Source organism: Schistocerca piceifrons, chromosome 4 (genome assembly GCF_021461385.2).
Source record: "Schistocerca piceifrons isolate TAMUIC-IGC-003096 chromosome 4, iqSchPice1.1, whole genome shotgun sequence".
NCBI lineage: Eukaryota > Metazoa > Arthropoda > Insecta > Orthoptera > Acrididae > Schistocerca > Schistocerca piceifrons.
In genome coordinates, this window is record NC_060141.1 from 513,764,085 (window position 1) to 513,783,540 (window position 19,456).

Sequence of the window (19,456 nt, forward strand, 5' to 3'; positions counted from 1 at the left end):
TTAACAATTGGTGTCAATGCTCTCAAATTATCTGATTAGCTCATACTATTTTTACCATTATACCCTGTAGTAGTAATTTCAGTCGTCAGATATTCTTTATTAGCATCGTTTCCTAGAAATCTAAGTTGTATGATCATTTTAGACAATTTCAAGTGTATGTGATGCACATAGTATATCTCATCCTGCCTGGTAAGTATCCCCTGACCTAGCATTCTGTGTGACTTTTCCAAACTCTACCCCTATTTCTAAACCTCTCAAGCTCCTTTCCCTTCACCCCACTTCCTTCCCCTTCGACCCTACTTCCAGAAGAAAGAGTCACTGGCTCCGAGGGCTTGCATAAGTAAAATCTTTTTTACATGTGTATTCTCCTGCCGCCACTTGGTGAGTAGATTTTTTATCTGTCCAGTTACATTACCTAATGTGTTTTGTTGGACACAGTTGAAATATAGAAAAAAAAAAACAATTATTTGACAGAGGTAGAATACTAGCAGTTGAAATAGTTACAGCTTGGTAAGTTTCGAGTAGTGTTAATTTTTTAAGTTCATCTCCATTCTCCTGCAACATTCTTCAGTTGTTAATATGACATTTCTCAGGAAATCTGTAGATTTCCAGGCCAGGATAGTGATTGCTGAAATACAAATTCTCATGTCCAAGCAGGTATCTCACATTATAAAGTTTATACAATCACTGTCTCACAATAAAGATGTGTCGTTCCTCTATATATCTCACAATACAGAAAATAAAAGTGAAATCATTGCACAATGCCTGTACATTTAAACTCAACATGTTACTTTATGTTATTATTTTTGTATTATATAAATAACTTTGTAAATGAGTACAATTCATCCTTGTTGATATAGGGATACATGTCACTCCACTGCTTGCACCACCACATATTCCCCCAATTTGATGAATAATCTCATAAATATAAGTACATGCTAAGGATAGTGTTTAATGTTTATACCATTTAAAATTCTTTAACAGTGGATAATATCTCACTTTTGTCTCATTCCTGTCCATATATTTATATATACCATAAACAGAATGGAATGACAGCAATATTATGAGAATGATAGATTGCTACTCGCCATACAGAGGAGACATTGAGCTGTAGACAGGCATAGCAAAATGACTGCTGGTATGATCCTTTTAGTAACAATCATTTCATGTATTTTTTAATGATGATGCTTCTGGCAGAGATATTTAACATTACAGTAGAAAGTTAATGACAAGTATATACTTTAAATCTGAACATATTATCGATTGATCTTGGCAAACAAACAAAAATGGCTCTGAGCACTATGGGACTCAACTGCTGAGGTAATTAGTCCCCTAGAACTTAGAACTAGTTAAACCTAACTAACCTAAGGACATCACAAACATCCATGCCCGAGGCAGGATTCGAACCTGCGACCGTAGCGGTCTTGCGGTTCCAGACTATAGAGCCTATAACCACTCTGCCACTCCGACTGGCTCACAATGAAATGATAAAGTACAAGGTTTGCTGGATACAGTGGCTAGAAATAAGAAATACAAGAAGAAACAAAAGGTTTGTAATTAGGGGACCAAAATAAGATAAAGACATACAACCAGGTGATTAATTTTTTTGTATTTACATGGTGGGACTAACACTGGGGACTGATGACCTCAGAAGTTAAATCCCATAGTACTCAGAGCCATTTGAACCATTTTAACTGTGTTAAACTAAATTCTGTCTGAACAGGCCTCGGAAGGCCCAACAGTGCCAATTGACCACCATGTCATCCTCATCATGCATCAGTAGATGCGGATATGGAGGACCATGTGGTGAACACACTGCTCTCCCACCTGTTGTCAGTTTTCGTGACCAGAGCCACCTTTTCTCACTACTTGCTCTACTTGAAACCGAGTCAATGTTGCACACAACATCCTTTACTACCGCACTAGTGTCATCAGCAAACAGAATTATTTTAGTGTTACCCTTAATACTAGAAGGCATATCATCTATACAAATAAGGAACAGGAGTAGCCCCAACACTGACCCCTGGGGCACACTCCACTTGACTGTACCCCACTCAGACCCCACATCACAACCATTGTCAACATTGTGAATAATGACCTTTTGCTGTGTGTTGCTAAAATAAGAGGTGAACCAATTGTGAGCTACTCCCCATATTCCGTAATGGTCCAACTTCTGGAGCAACATTTTGTGATCAACACAATCAAATGCCTTAGTTAAATCAAAAAAATATGCCAAGCATTTAAAACTTTTGCTTAAACCATCCAGTACCTCACAGAGAAAAGAGAATATTGCGTTTTCAGTTGTTAAATGACTTCTAAACCCAAACTGTATGTTTGATAGCAAATCGTGTGGTATAAAATTCTCAATTATCCTTACATACACAGCTTTTTCAATAACTTTTGCAAACACTGATGGCATAGAAATAGGTCTACAATTATCTACATTATCCCTTTCTCCCTTTTTATAAAGCGGCTTTACTACTGAGTACTTAAATCGTTCAGGAAACTTACCATTCCTAAACGAAAAATTACAAATACAGGACGAACATGTGCAGTACAGTAGTTTAATATTCCACTAGGCACTCCATCATAACCATGAGAGTCCTTAGTCTTAAGTGATTTAATTATTGACTCAGTCACCCTCTTGTCTGTATCACAGAGCAGTATTTGAGATGTCAATCTCGGAAAGGCATTTGCCAAGAAAGTTATATGATTCCCGTAAAAATAAATTTTTATTTAATTCAACATCAATGCTCAAAAAATGATTGATAAATACTGTACATATATTTTATTTATCATTAACAGAAATACTTTTACTGCAAACTGACTTTATATCATTGACCTTGTGCTGCTGACCAAATACTTCCTTCACAACTGGCCGTATGGTTTTAATTTTATCCTGTGAATTAGCTATTCTATTTGCATACCACATACTTGTACCTGACATGAATCCCATTTAACATTTATGGGACATAATTGGGAGGTCAGTTCATGCACAGAATCATGCACTGGCAACAGTTTTGCAATTATAGATAGCTATATAGGCAGCATGGCTCCATATGTCTGCAGGGGACTCCCATAAACTTGTTGAGTTCATGCCACTTCAAGCTGATGACTACACCCACCAGGCAAAAAGAGGTCTGACAGTATATAAGGAGGTATTCCATGGAATTTGTCTCCTCAGTGTAATTCAACTGTGAGGAAATCCAGAAGAGATTGATACACTTTAACTACCAAGCCAGTGCATTTGTTAAGAAATGGACCAACATTCAGGAATACGGGAGTTAAGATCTTCATTTGGCCATTGTGATTTATATTTTTCACAGTCATTTCAAATCTCTGTGGCAAATCCTGATACTATTCTTTAAGAAAAGTAGGACTGCATTCTTTCTTCGTCCTTGTTTTGCATCTGTAACGTCATTGACATTGATGGGACACTAAATTATTGTGAGTGACAGGCATTCTCCTAATGTCAATAAATTCTAGAAAAATGAAGAAATATCCATTCTTCACAAGATACTGACAACATTATTGTGAATCTGACTCTCAGTTTGACACTTAATACATATTAACCAGCTTCTGTGTCGAAACATGCACCTTGCTTAGAGGACAACAGCACATGTTGTCGGTATCCTGCTGGCTGTCTTCAACAAAATCAGAATTTTGTTGAAAGAATAGTAGATAATGGCAATTTCGGTAGCATATTGAAACTAAATCTTAAGGCAAAAAATTTAAAAAAATTACATTGGTTTGGAGCATGATGTTCTGAAGACTCAACTGTGATAAACATATCATGTTCCTACATAGCTGAAGAGAACATTACTACCTTAAAATCATTTGGGAATACGTTACATATTTTAAAACATCACATATATGGAAGAGACACATTATAATAGAACCCCACTTTTGTTCTTCAAGTAACTACTAGTGTCTGATAATTCTAATTCCTTTACAACATTATTTCCATCTTATCCTATTTGTGTCTTGTTTGCACTCCTTGTAGTTTATACTACTTCTCTGCATAAGTCTCACAAGATGAATCATGTATGTTGTCTTCAGTTCTTTTACACTTATTTTAAGCTGCTGTATCTGCATCCATAGATTCCTCTGTCTTTTTATAGAACTGCAGTCTGGATCTTGGGGATTAGCATTTGGATCATGCATTTGTATTATGTAAACCATAGTTAGTTAATGATATTAGAGGAAGGATGGATTGCTACTCACCTAAAGATGACCCATTAAGTTGCAGATAGGCAACATGAAAAAACTGTTGCACATTATAGTTTTCAACCAAAATCTTCTTCAGCAATGAAGAAGACTTTGGCCAAAAGCTATAATGCGTAACAGTGCCTGACTGCAACTGAACTGGTCATCTGTTAGGAGAGTAGCAATCTATTCCTTTCCTAATATTGTTGATATGCTAATGCATAGTTTCTATGGCTTCATAGGTAGTTAACACTCAGCCAAATATATACATGCAAAATAATGTGATAGTTTTCTATAAATAATAATACTGCAGAATAAAAATACGCTGATTATATCACACTGTGGTAAAACGTGTTTGGATAGACACAAATTGTATGACAGAGTTTTGTCCAGGATCCAGCAGACTATAATGGTATAAGTGTTGTTCCAGTTAGACTGGTGACTTCAATAAAACAACATATTCCTGTATTTTGACTTGTTTTATTTGGGATTATGTGTTACATGTTTCCTCTTTCTTCATGAAGATAACCCAAGGACAGTTATATGCTAGTTGTACATCATATTAAGTGTTTCTAGTCAGATTCAAGATTGAAATATGTTTCTTCCATTTGGTTACGTTATATCCCATTATCCTAAAACCATTCGTACACTAAATAAACTCATTACTTGGAAGACATTAGTATAGTGAATAACAATTAGAAATTAACTGCTGCAAATTCATTTTCTAGAGAATATTGGACTTTTTGATAACTCTTAATCATATAATGTTTAGTCACTTAGTTCTCAGTACTAAATCATTATTCGCATTCCAGGTGAAGTGCCTAACCTTTTTGAATCTGATGAGTATGAAAAAGTTATCATTGCATCAAGAAATGATGCAAAGGAGGCAGGTATTGATGAAGGAAACAGAGATGGAATATTTGAGTTTTTTATAAGCAGAGTTAGAAGCAGGCTCCATTTAGTTTTATGTATGAGTCCTGTGGGAGATGCCTTTAGGTATGCCAGTATTAATCTTCTTTCTGTAATAATCAGACTCATTTATAATAATATGATATGTTTTTGTTTTTTCAATCATTTAGTTTCTTTGTGTACAATTGCAATTAATTGATTCTCTCTGTATAATTTGTAATGGTCGTTTACAGAATTTGTACCACCTTCCCTACCTACAGTAATAATTAGGACATGTATTCCATTGGTGTAACTGCAGTTGTTGCCCTTTCCAAAAAAAAAACTTCTTTTAAAATGTTAATAAAAGAGATAAAAACTGAATACTTATCATAGTGACTTATTGTGATGGTCTTCAGATTTTAATTTAACAAAATCAGACATTTCATAAGTTAACTTTGAGGTTTATTTCACAGTCAACTTGTCCATAATACTTAAAATACAGTTCAATAGTCTCAGAGTTGTTTCTGCTACCTAAAGTTATATAGAATTTTACCACTCAGTAAGGACATTATCACACATTTCATTACATTTAACTTCAGTTTTTATTTGCATAATATTTATAATTATATTATTAACATAACTGTGTACTCTCAGTTTAGATTGATAGTAGTGTTGGTTGTATATGATTTCAAAAGCCAGAAACTGTTAAGACCATTCCACAGAAGAAGGAGTTGATATTCACTCTACTGGTTTTAATGCGGCATTATTTTGATTTCTTGGTGACAGACTTATCAGTTTGTTGCCTTTTTGTGCGTGTGCATCTACTAAAGTGATCTGTTAACTTTTCATGGGTACTAGATGGACAGTGGCCAGTACAGTGAAGGCTGGCAGCCCCGAACACTCACATTAATTTATCAGTAGCACCATGTGGGCTTTCAATGCCATTTATAGCGCTCTTCAGCTCCTGAACACTTAAAAAAGACAATATGGATGAATCCATCTCAGGAATACTCAGCCTACAAATAAGCATCCATTGAACCTATATGATATACATGGCAATTGTTCTTTTGTAGTATTTGTGGATGGCAAAGACAAAAGATTTGATAGACTGCATCTGGTGTCACTCAGCAAAAATCTCAGACAGCAGGGCAGTAACATACAAACCAAATATTAAACATTTCATCATCTTGGAAGGATAGAGTTAAAATTGAGAATGTAAGCACTGCAACTGCAAATGCCCTGACTAGCAGTAATACAGTCTCACCAAACAACCTGGAAACATATGTACCCAAGACCTTAACAGCAGTGGAAGGGATAATTTTCAGTGTCCACACTTCCCTGGTGTAGGAGGAGATACTATTGGTAACGGAGTCTGACATCCTGGTAGTGTCGGAAAGAATATATTATAAGATGGCCACACAAAGGGATGCAGTATGTACATTACATTCAAATCATGACAGAGGCCATGTTTAAATGCAAGGTCAATGGGGTCTAGTAGTGACCTATATTTTCCCTGTGCTATAGTGCTACAAATTTTTGCATTATGAACATCATAGCAAACAATGCAATAGCCATACAATATGCAGTATGTTTGCTGGTACACATAGTATTAATGTATCTCCAGAAGAAGCACTTCCTGTATGTGTTCACTGCAAAGGATCACACAACTCACTGAATAAAATATGCCTTCAATAATTAACACAAAAGAAATTAAGCATAGAATGGCTTACAATAATATCAGTTATCAAGAAGCTTGTGCATCGTGTGAAAATAGGTAGTACACAAGCAGGAGAGCAATACAGTGTATAAAAGCACAGGATGCACAACCAACCCTTCAGCATATACATCAATAAGCGACAAGAAACATAACACTTGCCATGGCAGGCTAATCAACATCCAGCAACAACCATAAAAAGAAATCCATATCTTCCCCAGCCTCAGCTGATCACCACAAGTGAACAAACAAAAAACTTCCTTATTAATTCTGTCCAGAGTTTCTTACTTAACAATCCGACACCACTTACTCCAGCCAAAACCGTGGATGCTCACACTATAGCAGAGAATGTTCGACTTAGTGTTACTGGTTTTCCCTCTTCAGTTTCTGTAAATGATGGCAAAAGCTGTCAAGTGCAGACTACATTGAAATGTTAGATCTTAGCTGCAATAAAGAGAGTTTCACCCACTACTCCAAAACACAAATTGTCAGTCTGTGACGTTTATGAAATATTGCTCAAGCCCATGGAGGACTTCCACTTTCATGACTATGACATCATTAGAAGTGAAAAAAACAACAGATGTAGAGGGGCAGGTATACTTCTGAAAGAAAATATTCATTATGATATTTGTGAACTTAACTGAATTAACCAAAACGTACAAAGTGTTGCAGTATCCAAATGAATGTCAGGATCTGACCTAAACATACTGGCCTTCTACAACCCACCTAACATGCTCCAATCAACTGCCAATGTTACATCTTTGTTAACTAATTTGGCAATCCACTGCTTGTGGTGGGAGTCTTTAATCAACACCACACAACATTGAGATATGAGCACAACAATCACAATGGTCAGCTATCAATAACAACCCTGGAAGACAAAAATCTAGTGCTGCTGAATGATGGATCAGCAGTAGACCTCAGCTTTGTATCACCTCATACGGCCATACTAACCAATTGGAAAGTAAAAGTAGATACCTTGGGTTCCAATCACCTGCCAGTTGTTCAGACTTTACTGCCTTTACTGCCACAAAGGAAGAAGCATGTTGAATCTACCCTGCACGCAAATGGAAAATCATGAAAGCTGACTGGAATAAACATTTTGACAGGTTAAAAATTAACCCCTCACAGTTAGAGATATCTGAAGATCTAGCTTCGACCTACTCCAGACTAACACAATACATTATTGAGGCCACCACAAAGGTATTTCCTCAACATAAGTTAGTTTACTGAGCCACTTCTTTGTGGTAGGATACAGTATGTCAGCAAGTCCTCAAAGGAATGTAAGCAGGCACTGAGGAAATATAAGAGACATAGTACCCAACAAAAGTACATCTGTCAGCAAAAAATTGGAAACAAAGTGTTTTTTTTTTTAAATTAAGAATAGGATGAGTTGGAAAAACATCTAAAACTCTATAACTGCAGACACTACACTGTCAATTATGTGGAAGCAAGTGAAGAGCTTCAAGAAATCTACAATATGTTGCCGTTACAATTTATTACCTACAAGTTGTGTTACAGAACAGATGTTACATAAGCAGATATCTCCATCTGTCAAACACCCAAATCCCAGTGACAGTCACCCTCTGCTACAGAAATTCTCAATGGTTGAGCTGTAGAGAGCTTCGTCCTCTGATAAAAGTACTGCCCCTGGCATGGATAGTATGAGGGTTGGACCTTAAATAGTGGCACTATTTATTCACAACCGACACAAAAGAGTTGAGTGTTTGAACCTGTGACTGTCCTCCAAAGTAGTCACCAATGTTGTGTAGAATCTATTGCCAGCAATGTGAAAGGCATGGTATACCATTAGCAGAGCCTGTTCTGTTGATGGTGCGAATGGAGCGGTTACTGCCTGTCAAATCTCTGGAACAGTACTGAAGTGAATGCCATGAAGTGGTTCCTTCATCTTTGGAATCAAATCAAAGTCACAAGGACTTAAGTTGGGGGAGTATGGTGGATGGTACAGTACGTCACAGTCCCATCGAACAAACAAAGCAGCCACAGCTTGCGCTGTATGTGCCCGCGCATTGTCATGCAAATTGATGGGTGGGTTTTGCAAAAAGTGACGCTGCTTCTTTCACAAAGCTGGTTGCAGGTGATGCTCCAAAAACGAACAGTAACACTGTGCATTGATGGTCTGCCATGGAGGAATGTAATGCATTAGGACATCATCACAGTCATACACAAGAATCAACATAACTTTAGACTGCTCCATTCGCACAATCAACAGAACAGGCTCTGCTAATGGTATACTTTACCTTCCACATCAATGGCAATGTGTTCTACACAACACTGGTGACTACTTTGAAGGACAGTAACAGGTGCAAACATGTAACTCTTTTGTATTGGTTGTGAATAAATAGTTGCCACTTTAAGTTCCAACCCCATATCTACTACAGTACGCTATAATTTCTGCCTTATGAGAGACAACGTTAGCTACTCTCTATTTACAATAAAATGTTGTCTGAAAATTACAATATTGAGGTCCTGAAGATAGGCATGATGATTCCCATGCTCAAACCAGGGAAAATCCTGATTTGTGACACTGTATTGACCAGTAACAGTACTACAGCGACACTACAAAGTGTTGGAAAGACTGATCAAATTCCAGTTAGAGTGGTGGTGTGAATATCATGAGTAATCAGGCAAGTTTTCACAAAGGAAAAGGTACTGAAGATGTTGTTTTGCATCTGGTTAGTGACATATAGCTCTGTTTCAGTCAAAACACATTTCTGTGAGCTTTGTATCAGGACCTAAGCAGCACTTACATAGTACTCTGAGTGCTGGCCAGAAAACTAAAGAAACAGTGCTTACCCCTACATTTGCAGAACATGTGTTATCATTTATTTCTTATTGGTTCTCACTAGTCATCCATGAAGGATGTACAATAGGACCAAAAACTACAAATATGGAGTTGCTGCAAGGCAAAACAAACAATGGAAACTGATTGTTGGAGGCTGCACCAGAAAAGATTTGAAAACCTGAGAGCTTAAAGATGGAAGACAGGGTAATATGCAAGACAGAGATTGACAAGAAAACAGAAAGGCAAGAAGTACACAACAATTCATAGTCTTGTTTTCCAAGAAATCTCATACAAAGTCACTGCCAAAGCATCTCATCTCTCTTCTAACTATACTCAAATGTAAGTACAGATACTTCCATAAACAAATTCTCAGGCTACACATCTTCGAGACATCTTTCTGCTCTTGTGGAGAAGAAGAGGATGCAGATCACCTTTCCATTGGGTGCACCAAACTACATGGAAGTTCTATAATGCTTTAACAAGAGAACTCTTCATCATCTGTAGAGAAGTTGGGATATGAACTTGTACTACAGTGGTAGGTGTGAGCTTTTTGTCTATCTTGGGTACAAAAAGTATTCACTATGCTGTTCATAGTAGCTTACGCATGCTTCTATTTTTTTGTTCATTATTAAACATACCCCTTCATTACTCCTACTTGATTTTGTATTTATAATCCTGTATTCACCTGGCCAAAAGTCTCCTTCCCCCTGACACCGAACTTCACTAATTCCCACCCTATCTTCAACCTATTCATTTCCCTTTTTAAACTTTATAACCTACCTGCCCGATTAATGGATCTGACATTCCACACTCTGATCCACAGAACACCAGTCCTGTTGAGTAGTTCTTGCCCAGAGATCCAAATGGGGGACTATTTTACCTCCAGAATATTTTACCCAAGAGGGTGCCATCATTGCTTAACCGTATCGTAAATCTGCATGCCCTCGGGAAAAATTACGGCTGTAGTTTCCCCTTGCTTTCAGCCATTCGCAGTACCAGCACAGCAAGGCCATTTCGGTTAATGCTACAGGGCCAGATCAGTCAATCATACAGACTGTTGCCCCTGCAACTACTGAGGAGACTGTTGCCCCTCTTCAGGAACCACACATTTGTCTGGCCTCTCAACAGTTACCCCTCCTTTGTGTTTGCACCGATGGTATGGCTATCTGTATCGCTGAGGCACTCAAGCCTCCCCACCAACTGCAAGTTCCATGGTTCGTAGGGGGAGCATATGTCCTTTGTCACAGAAAGTGCTACATGGAATTACCAGCACTGCACAGAGTGCCAAGGGGCCCTCAGAGTATGCCATTTTAGTGTTGATTGAGTGCTGTAAGGAGATTGATTATAAGAATGTAGTGTGGAACTTTACTTTATAAGTGTGAAGCTAGAAATCAACCAGATCAAGAGGTTGCAGCATGTGATATTTAAGAGTGAGTAGGTCACCACGAAGGTTAAGAAAATTTAAAGGTTCCAGCTGACAGAAGGTGAAGAAGAATGTGAGGACAGTGATAAAGAAACAGAAAAGCCAACTCTAGTCCTCAGTGAGAGGCAAAGACAAAAAAAATCCTGTTTGTATGCTGACAAGTAACATTAAACAAATCATTTGACCACATCTTGTAATAAAAATAAAGTGTAAAGAAATTTTTGTTTGACTTGCAGATGTCCCTATAAGTCACTAACTCCTTATGTCTCAAGGTCCCTGAGTTCTTAATTACATATCCCCCCTCCAACCCCCAAAAATTATTTCCTCCATTCTCCCCTGAAGATGTAACCTGCAGTTACAAGTTCTAGGTGTGTTGTTTTTATTTACTTTTCTATTTTCTACTTCCATGCTCTGTAACCCACTGTGTGTCACAATGTAGAGGTAGAGGGTGCATAGTGTAGCAGTATCACCCCACATCCTACCCCCTCTTTCATAATTTATTCATAAAACATACAGTGAAGAAAGAAATATGTTCACATTACCTCATTTTGTAATGTGAACACTTTTAAAATTTTGTGTGAAGGTTTTTTTATTATGCGCAGTATTTTTCATGTAGCATTTCCTACTCCAGCTTACTGAACATTTCCATGACACTTTCTCATTGATTAAATGAAGCCATAATGAACTGTGCAGCTCTTCTCTGAAATCTTTATATCTGTTCCCATTAATATAACTTCTGGTTCCCGTCAGATCACTGACATTTTGCACTATCAGGCTGGGCTAGCAGCTGGATGGGTGTCCATCCAGTCTGCCAAGTGCTGTTGGCAAGTGGGATGCACTCAGCCCTTGTGAGGCAAACTGAGTTACTTGATTGAGAAGTAGTGGGTCAGGTCTCATAAACTGTCATATGGCTGGGAGAGCGGTGTGCTGACCACATGCCCCTCCATATCCACGTCCAGTGGTGCCTGTGGGTGGCCGGTTGGAACCATTGGGCCTTCCAAGGCCTGTTCGGATGGAGTTCAGTATTAATATAACTTGTTAAACAATAGTTGTGAGTTTCTAATGTTATCCATTTTAAGTCACTCTAGACAGTAACTGCTAAATACATGAAGGTTGCGATTGACTCCAAAGAGTAATCACAAATTATAGACTTAAATAACATCAAGTTCTTTTGTAATTTTATAAGCATTACGTTTCGTCCAGTTACATAAAATAAGGGAAAGGCAAGCACTCACCTATAGCAGATGATGTGTGGAGCATAGAAACACATGATAGCATACAATATTCACCCTAGCTTTGGAGTTCTTGTACACACATTCAGCTACTCAGACACCCAAATGAACAACTCAACAACTACAGCAAGACTGATTATTGATTATCAGTTAATTGAAAGCAATTGCCCAGGCTGATGGATGAGAGCAGACTAGGGAAGGTCACATGAGGGAAGGAATGGAGAGTGGGATATAGTGATGCATATCTTTTGACAAATGACTCCACAGGTGCCCAACAAGATGAAACGAGTTCAAAGGGTAAGGCATTAAGAGTATAATGAGAAGGAGAGATGAAGAGGGAGAAAGGAAGGGGTGAGAGAAAGGGAGAGGAATGGAAAATAGGTGAGGGAGGGGGACAGAGAGAGATATAGTGAGGGAAAGAGAGAGAGGGGATGGGGGAGTGGTGGGAAAAAGGCAGTACAGATTGGGATGGGGAAGTAGTGGTGTGGACAGAAGAAAAAAAGGGAAAAATTAAGGTGAGGCAGTGCAAAACAGGTTAGTGGAGGTTTAGGTCCAAGGGATTGTAAGAATGCAGCATATGCTGGGAGAGAATTCCCACCTGCGTAGTTAAGAGATACTGATACTGAATGGGAGTTTCCAAATAGCTCACATAGTGAAGCAGCTGTTGAAGTCATTTGTGTTGTGGTATGTAGCATATTCAGCAACTGGATTTTCTAGTTCGCAGTTTGCCAGTTGCCATTCATGTAAGCAGACTGTTGGTTATTTGTGATGCTCACATAGAATGCTGCGCAGTAATTTCAGTGTAGCTGATATATAATGTGCTTGCTTCCACATGTGTCCCAGCCTTTTACTTGGTAAAAAAATCCGTATGACGGGACTTCTGTATGAGGCTGTGGGTTCGTGTGACAGACCTTGCACTTGGGCTGAAACTGCGGAATGATCTATGGGGTGCATGACGGGGGGCAGGATTGGATTAGGGATCCAAAATGAGATTTTCAGTCTGCAGCGGAGTGTGCGCTTTTTCTTGGATTAGGGATGTACAAGCATATTCTATAGTTTGGGTGGGCAGTGGAACACTACCTTGGGTGATGTGAGTAGGATATTTGGTAGACTACCCCTCATCTAAAGGCACAACAAGATGTAGCTGAAGCTGTAGTGATGGATGTGGTTGAACTTTTCAAGACCAGGATAATACTGGGTGATCAGAGGAGTGCTGCTCAGTGGCTAGTTAATGGGTTTATTGGTGTCAATGGAGATGTTATGGGGGATTTGTTTATTGATGAGCTGGACAGGATATTTTCTGTCACTATATGATTTGATAAGGTTATTGGTATATTTCAACAGCTCCAGCTTTCTGCTGCAGATGTAGGATCAAAAGATGATGAGGCTGTGAAGAAGAAACTTTTTGACATGGAACAGATGATAGCTGTTAAGTTGGTGGTTGGTGCATTTGATGTGAATAGAACTTTTGGAGTCATCTGAGAAGTTGAGTATGACATCTAGGAAGGTGGCTTCGTAGGTGGAGAAGGACCAGGTGGAGCAGATTTTGGAGTAGGTATTGAGCTTATGGAGGAATGAGCAAAGGACTTCCTTTCCATGAGTCCAGATCATGAAAATGACATCAGTGACTCTGAACCAAACAAGGGATATTTGGTGTTGACTGGATAGGAAGGATTCCTCCAATGGCTCTTAAATAAATTTGCATAAGAAGATGCCTTGAGGGAACCCATGGCAGTACTGAGGATTTGTTTATAGATTGACCTTCAAAAAGATATAATTGTGGGTCAGTATGTAGTCTGCCAAGAGGATTAGGAAGAAAGTGCTGGTCTGGTATGAGGAGGATATTAGGGAAGGGACACTGGTGTACAAGGATTTGAAGCCATAGTGACCAACAAGGATTGTGGTGGTAATGGGACTGGAACTGTGGAGGGGTAGTGAAGGAAGGAACAGTGTCTTGAATGTTGGAAGGGAGGTTATGGACAGTAGTTTGGAGGTGTTGTTAAACAAAGGCAGAGATTCCTTCTGTAGGACCACTGTACCAGCCACAGTGGGACGACCAGTAGAGTGACCTCTGGAGTCAGGTTTGCGGAGTGGGGGGAGAAGGCAAGATATAGGAATGCAGGATGTTGCCAGCGTGAGGGGATAGATTGATTCAGATGTTGGGTTTTGGGATGGGACATAAGGTGTTGAGGAGCTGCTGGAGGTCATGTTAGACTTCTGAGGTGGGTCATGGTTGTAAGGTTTGTTTTCCGAGATTTTGGAACTCTTGTCATCTTGTTGCGCAATCACTGAGTCATCTGTCAAAAGATCTACCACATTCTATCCAGTACCCCCTACTTGCCTCACACGTCCTTCCTTACACTCTCCCCCATCTCCATCAACCCAGGCAATTGCTTTCAATAATAAGAGATCAGTATGCAGTCTTACTGCAGCCATGGGAGTGTTTGTTTGAGTGTCTGTGTGGTGGTATTTATTAATGCGTATACTTTTACTAGAAAAAGAGCATGTGCTTGAAAGCTAATGTCAATACTGTTTGCTGTTATGTGTTTCTATGATCCACACATCAGTTTTCAGTAGGGTGAGTAGTTGCCTGTACCCTTATTTTATGTATTGTTCCACCCTGGAATTCTGTTACTGTTATACATTACATTCAATTACTTATTTATGTAGTTTGTAATGCGTTTTATAGTTATGGCAGGGAATACCACGTAGCCCATCTGCCTCTTTGCAAGTTTCTATAGTACATTTTGTGTGGTAAAGTGCGAAGCCATTAACTAAGTTGCACCTTTACACCTGTTCAGCTGTATCTGATGTGCTTCATTTTAGTTTCATAGTATCCTTGCATGTTCAGTAAATGCTGCCTTGTTTGAAACAGTTGCTAATTGTAAAATTAGATCGTTTGTGATGGTCAGTCTCATATAGTCCCAGTGTCCAATGTTTTAAGTTAAAATATTTTATTTTCCCCAGTCCTGAGCACAGTTTTACTCTAATGGAACATTCTGTTAATGTGGTTTTCTTTTTACTATTATGGAAGTTAATACTTGAATTATACATGTGAGGTGCAGTGGATCCATAATATCTTATTTCCCACATAATTTTTATGATTTGTATAATAGAAGACTTGGTACATTCATAAAATATACCAGAAAATAAGTTTTCTTCTACAGCTCTGTCAAATTTTAATTTGTTTGAGCAGCTGTGGATCTTCTCTAGAGAAGCTGTTCGTGGAAGTCAACTGGAGAGATATTCAACAAGTTAATTGTGGAAAATTCTGTCCCACTCATGTTCAATTATATCCTCACATCTCTTTATCATAAGTAATTATTTCATTTGCCACATAATGTAGTAGGGAAGTTGTGATTGAACAATGAAAATTAATCAGAGAGGCGGAGAGAGAGAGCAGCATCCCAAATTGTTGCTGGCAGAAATAAATTTCAGCAACATCCAAAAACTGTAACAAAAGCTACATAGAAGTGTTGAATGAATCTGAATGAAGTTTTATTATGATAAAGGAAATTCCATGATGCAAACTACTCACTTATAGGTTTTGGAAGTGTGGCACACTGACACATATAACAGTACGCACATATTAACTAGCCTCTAAGCTACAGCTCTGGTGTTACTAAACAACAGTCTCATGTTCACAGCCATAGAGAGGCATAAACACACCCATCTCTTGCTACTGTGAGATTGACTGTTTGTGAGTGGTTGCATAGCCTGATGGCTGTCGGCAACTAAGAGGTTGTAAAATAAGTGGGGTGTGGGCATGTCAAGTCAGCAGAAGTGTGGAACACAGAAGTTTCTCAGTGTTAATAACTAAATGGTGCTTGCATATGGAACCTTCACAAAACAGTGGGGATAGAGCATGATAGGTGAGAAGGGTGAAAGGAATAGAAAGGATTGTGTGTGTGTGTGTGTGTGTGTGTGTGTGTGTGTGAGAGAGAGAGAGAGAGAGTGAGAGAGAGAGAGTGAGAGAGAGAGAGAGAGAGAAAGAGAGAGAGAGAGAGAGTGGAGAGGGGAGTTGGGGGGGGGGGGAGAAGGGGGGGAGGGAGGGAGCAGACAGATGGACAAAGAAAGGGTGGCTGAGGGCAATATAAATGTAAAAATAAAGCAAATAGAAGAAGTGTGATGGAAAATGATAGGTGATATATGGATGAGCTTAAGGACTGAAAGTGGAGCATTAGACCAGGAAGTTTGTAGGAGTGGAGGAATACCAGTGGGGCATATCCAAGCAGTTAACAGGAGAAAGAGCTTGTGTTGTGGTCTGGTGGGTGACCAGTACACTTGTGAACTGTTCGATCAGCTTGATAGTTGTCATATCCACAATGAACACTGAGCAGCAATTGCAGCACAGCTGGTACAGGACACAGATGCTTTCACACTGAGGCCCTACCTGTGATACAAGATATGAAACTAGTGTAAATGAGACACATTAAGAGATGGTCTGTTTGTTTGTAGAACTGGCTTGTACCTCATTAGACAATAGAGCAAACACAAGATTCCTATGGAAATTTAATTCACCAGTGAAGGAAGTCATTTAGAAAGCCCTTATTTGTCTAGAGTGCCAGTTTTCACTTCAGATGCATATTGTTTGTCGACCTGGGTGAGCTTATCAGATAAGATAAATGGAAGAGATAGAGAAAATTCAAAGACAAACTGTACAGTTTATTGGGGATTCATTTAATCAGCATTATAGCATCAGAGAAATGCTGTACAAAGTTCAAAGTTGCTCCAGAAAAAGGTATTTTACATTGCATTATCCTCTACTCTGAAAATTCTGAGAGTCCACATTCGAATTGGAGTCAAGAATTGTAAATTGTATCATTACTACTTCCTCCAGCTTACAGATGGTGCAGTGACCATTATGATAAAACATGAGAAAACTTCAGGGTACCAACATTTTAATGTAGTGTAACAAGCACATGTGATAACACTGCTGTCTTTCCCATCTGAGCAATGCTAGGTAAACATTTATAATTTTATTCTTCAATGTTGCAGGTGTGGCTGTAAAATAAAGGGACTTATACTGTCACAGACTAAGTATGCATGTGCCAAAGATGAATAACCAACAGCTGTGAAGCTTGAAGCACTCTTAGTCAAATGAGGCACCTGTGGTGTCTGCAGACAAATCAGTGTGGCTGTGGCCTTCATTTGTGTAGGAATGTTATTTTATTTTGCCAGAAAAATGATAAGTGTAATAATAGAGCAATGAATAGTCATGGAGTTTCACATGAAGCGTGTAAAAACTGTAACTTCCTGGCATATTAAAACTGTGTGCTAGACTGAGACTCGAACTCGGGACCTTCGCCTTTCGCAGGCAGGTGCTCTACTGGCAGAAGTAGGGCTGCGAGGATGAGGCGTGAGTCATGCCTGGGTAGCTCAGTGGTAAAGAACTTGCCCGTGAAAGGCAAAGGTCCCGGGTTCGAGTCTCGGTCTTGCACACAGTTTTAATCTGCCAGGAAGTTTCATATCAGCGCACACTCCACTGCAGAGTGAAAATTTCATTCTGTGTAAAAACTGCTACTGAAATCTGTCCTTTACTAAAAGAAGTATATGGCAAAGATTGTTTATCATGTATGTGAATTTTTGAGTGGTTCAAGTGTTTCCAAGATGCTGAGAAGACACTGAATATGACTCATGCCTGGGATGCCCTTCAATATCAAAATAAGATGAAATAACTGAAAATGTAGCAATTGGCAGAGAATGGATAAGGCAAATTTGATATAACCAATTCAACATGAAGGAAGTGTGTTCAAAACTGGTACTGAAAATTCTCACTTTGGTCAAAAAGAAGCCTATGAGAATGTTTGTACTTACACTTTCCAAACCACTGAAAATGGCCCTAATTTCTTGGAAAGAGGGGTAACATTTGATGAATCTTTATTTCTTACTTATGATTCAAAACTGAAGTGCTAATCCATGCATTGGAAGGGCCAAACTTCACCGAGTGCAAAGAAAGCTTGAATGAGCAAATCACAATTCAAAGCAAAGATGATTGTTTTTTTCAATATTCATGTATCTTCACAGAATTCCTGAAGGTCGAACTGTTAATGAACATTGCTGCCTTAAGGTTCTTGCTTAACTCTGTGAGAAAATAAGAAAAAATGATGCTAGTTATAGAAGAACAGCTCATGGGTTCTGTATTAGGACAATACATTGGCTGATGCTGCATTATCTGTTAAGAGTTCTCTAGTGAAGTACAGCATCCCAGTGTTAGACCACACACCCTATTTGCTAATTTGCTTAACCTTGCACCATGTGACTTTCGTTTACTCTCCACAGTCAAATCTGCCATAAAGGAATAAGATTTCAGTCTGTTGAAGCAATCAAAAAAAGCTGCTTGCAACATCAAGGAGATAATAGAGAAAGACTTCCAGCACTGTTTCCATCAACGGAAAATTCACATCATGGATTATTATATAGATAGGGTATGGTACTATATTGAGGGAGGGTAACAATAACTAAATGTGTCTGTTTTTGAAATAAAATGCTTTGCAGCAGTATTTCCATTAGCAATAGTTCTATTATTTTATAGCCGCACCTTGTATTTATGATAGCTTAGCTTCAATGTATTTCTTTTTCTATTTCATATGGAGTTAATAAGATCATGACAACATGGTATCCTCTTTTCCAGTTGGTGTAGAGCTTTGATTAGTGTCATGATGTATTAGCTTTCAACCAGTGTCTGGAAGAAGATGGAGGTACATTTTCAAGAGCCACAGTATGGTTTATTGTAATCATTTTAAGAAAATGTTTGGTTATTGTCTGATTGGCAATGGAAATATTTTTCATCTGAAAGCTTTTAATATCTTCCAGTTGTACATACATTATAATAACAATGGTTTATAGAGAACAAACAGAAAATTTATAAACTGAGGATAAATATTCAGAGAGAGAGAGCACTTTACTGCACTACATTAATAACTATGCTACAGGAAAGAGCGACAATATGGAAAGGATAGGCTGCTACTCACCACATAGAGGATGCTTTCAGTGGCAGTGACAGACAGGCACACTGAAAACAAAACTGCTATTTATTATTTAGCTTTCAGACTTTCACCAGATGTAAACAAAACACACACACATTCTTACATGTATAACTCACACAAATATGGCAACTGCCATCACTGGGCATGAAGGCCCAACTGCAATTACATCAGATGTGGAGTGATCTTTGCTGTGGGGTA

General features: G+C 38.6%; 1 protein-coding gene across 1 annotated transcript in view; it reads left to right on the forward strand.

Moving 5' to 3' along the window:
• Positions 1-19,456, forward strand: part of LOC124795954 (dynein axonemal heavy chain 6) — a 1,096,896-nt gene that overhangs the window by 651,266 nt on the left and 426,174 nt on the right. Inside the window, exon 42 of the mRNA XM_047260034.1 lies at positions 5,019-5,202. Coding sequence (XP_047115990.1) covers positions 5,019-5,202 — 184 coding nt within the window. The remainder of the gene's footprint in view (positions 1-5,018; positions 5,203-19,456) is intronic.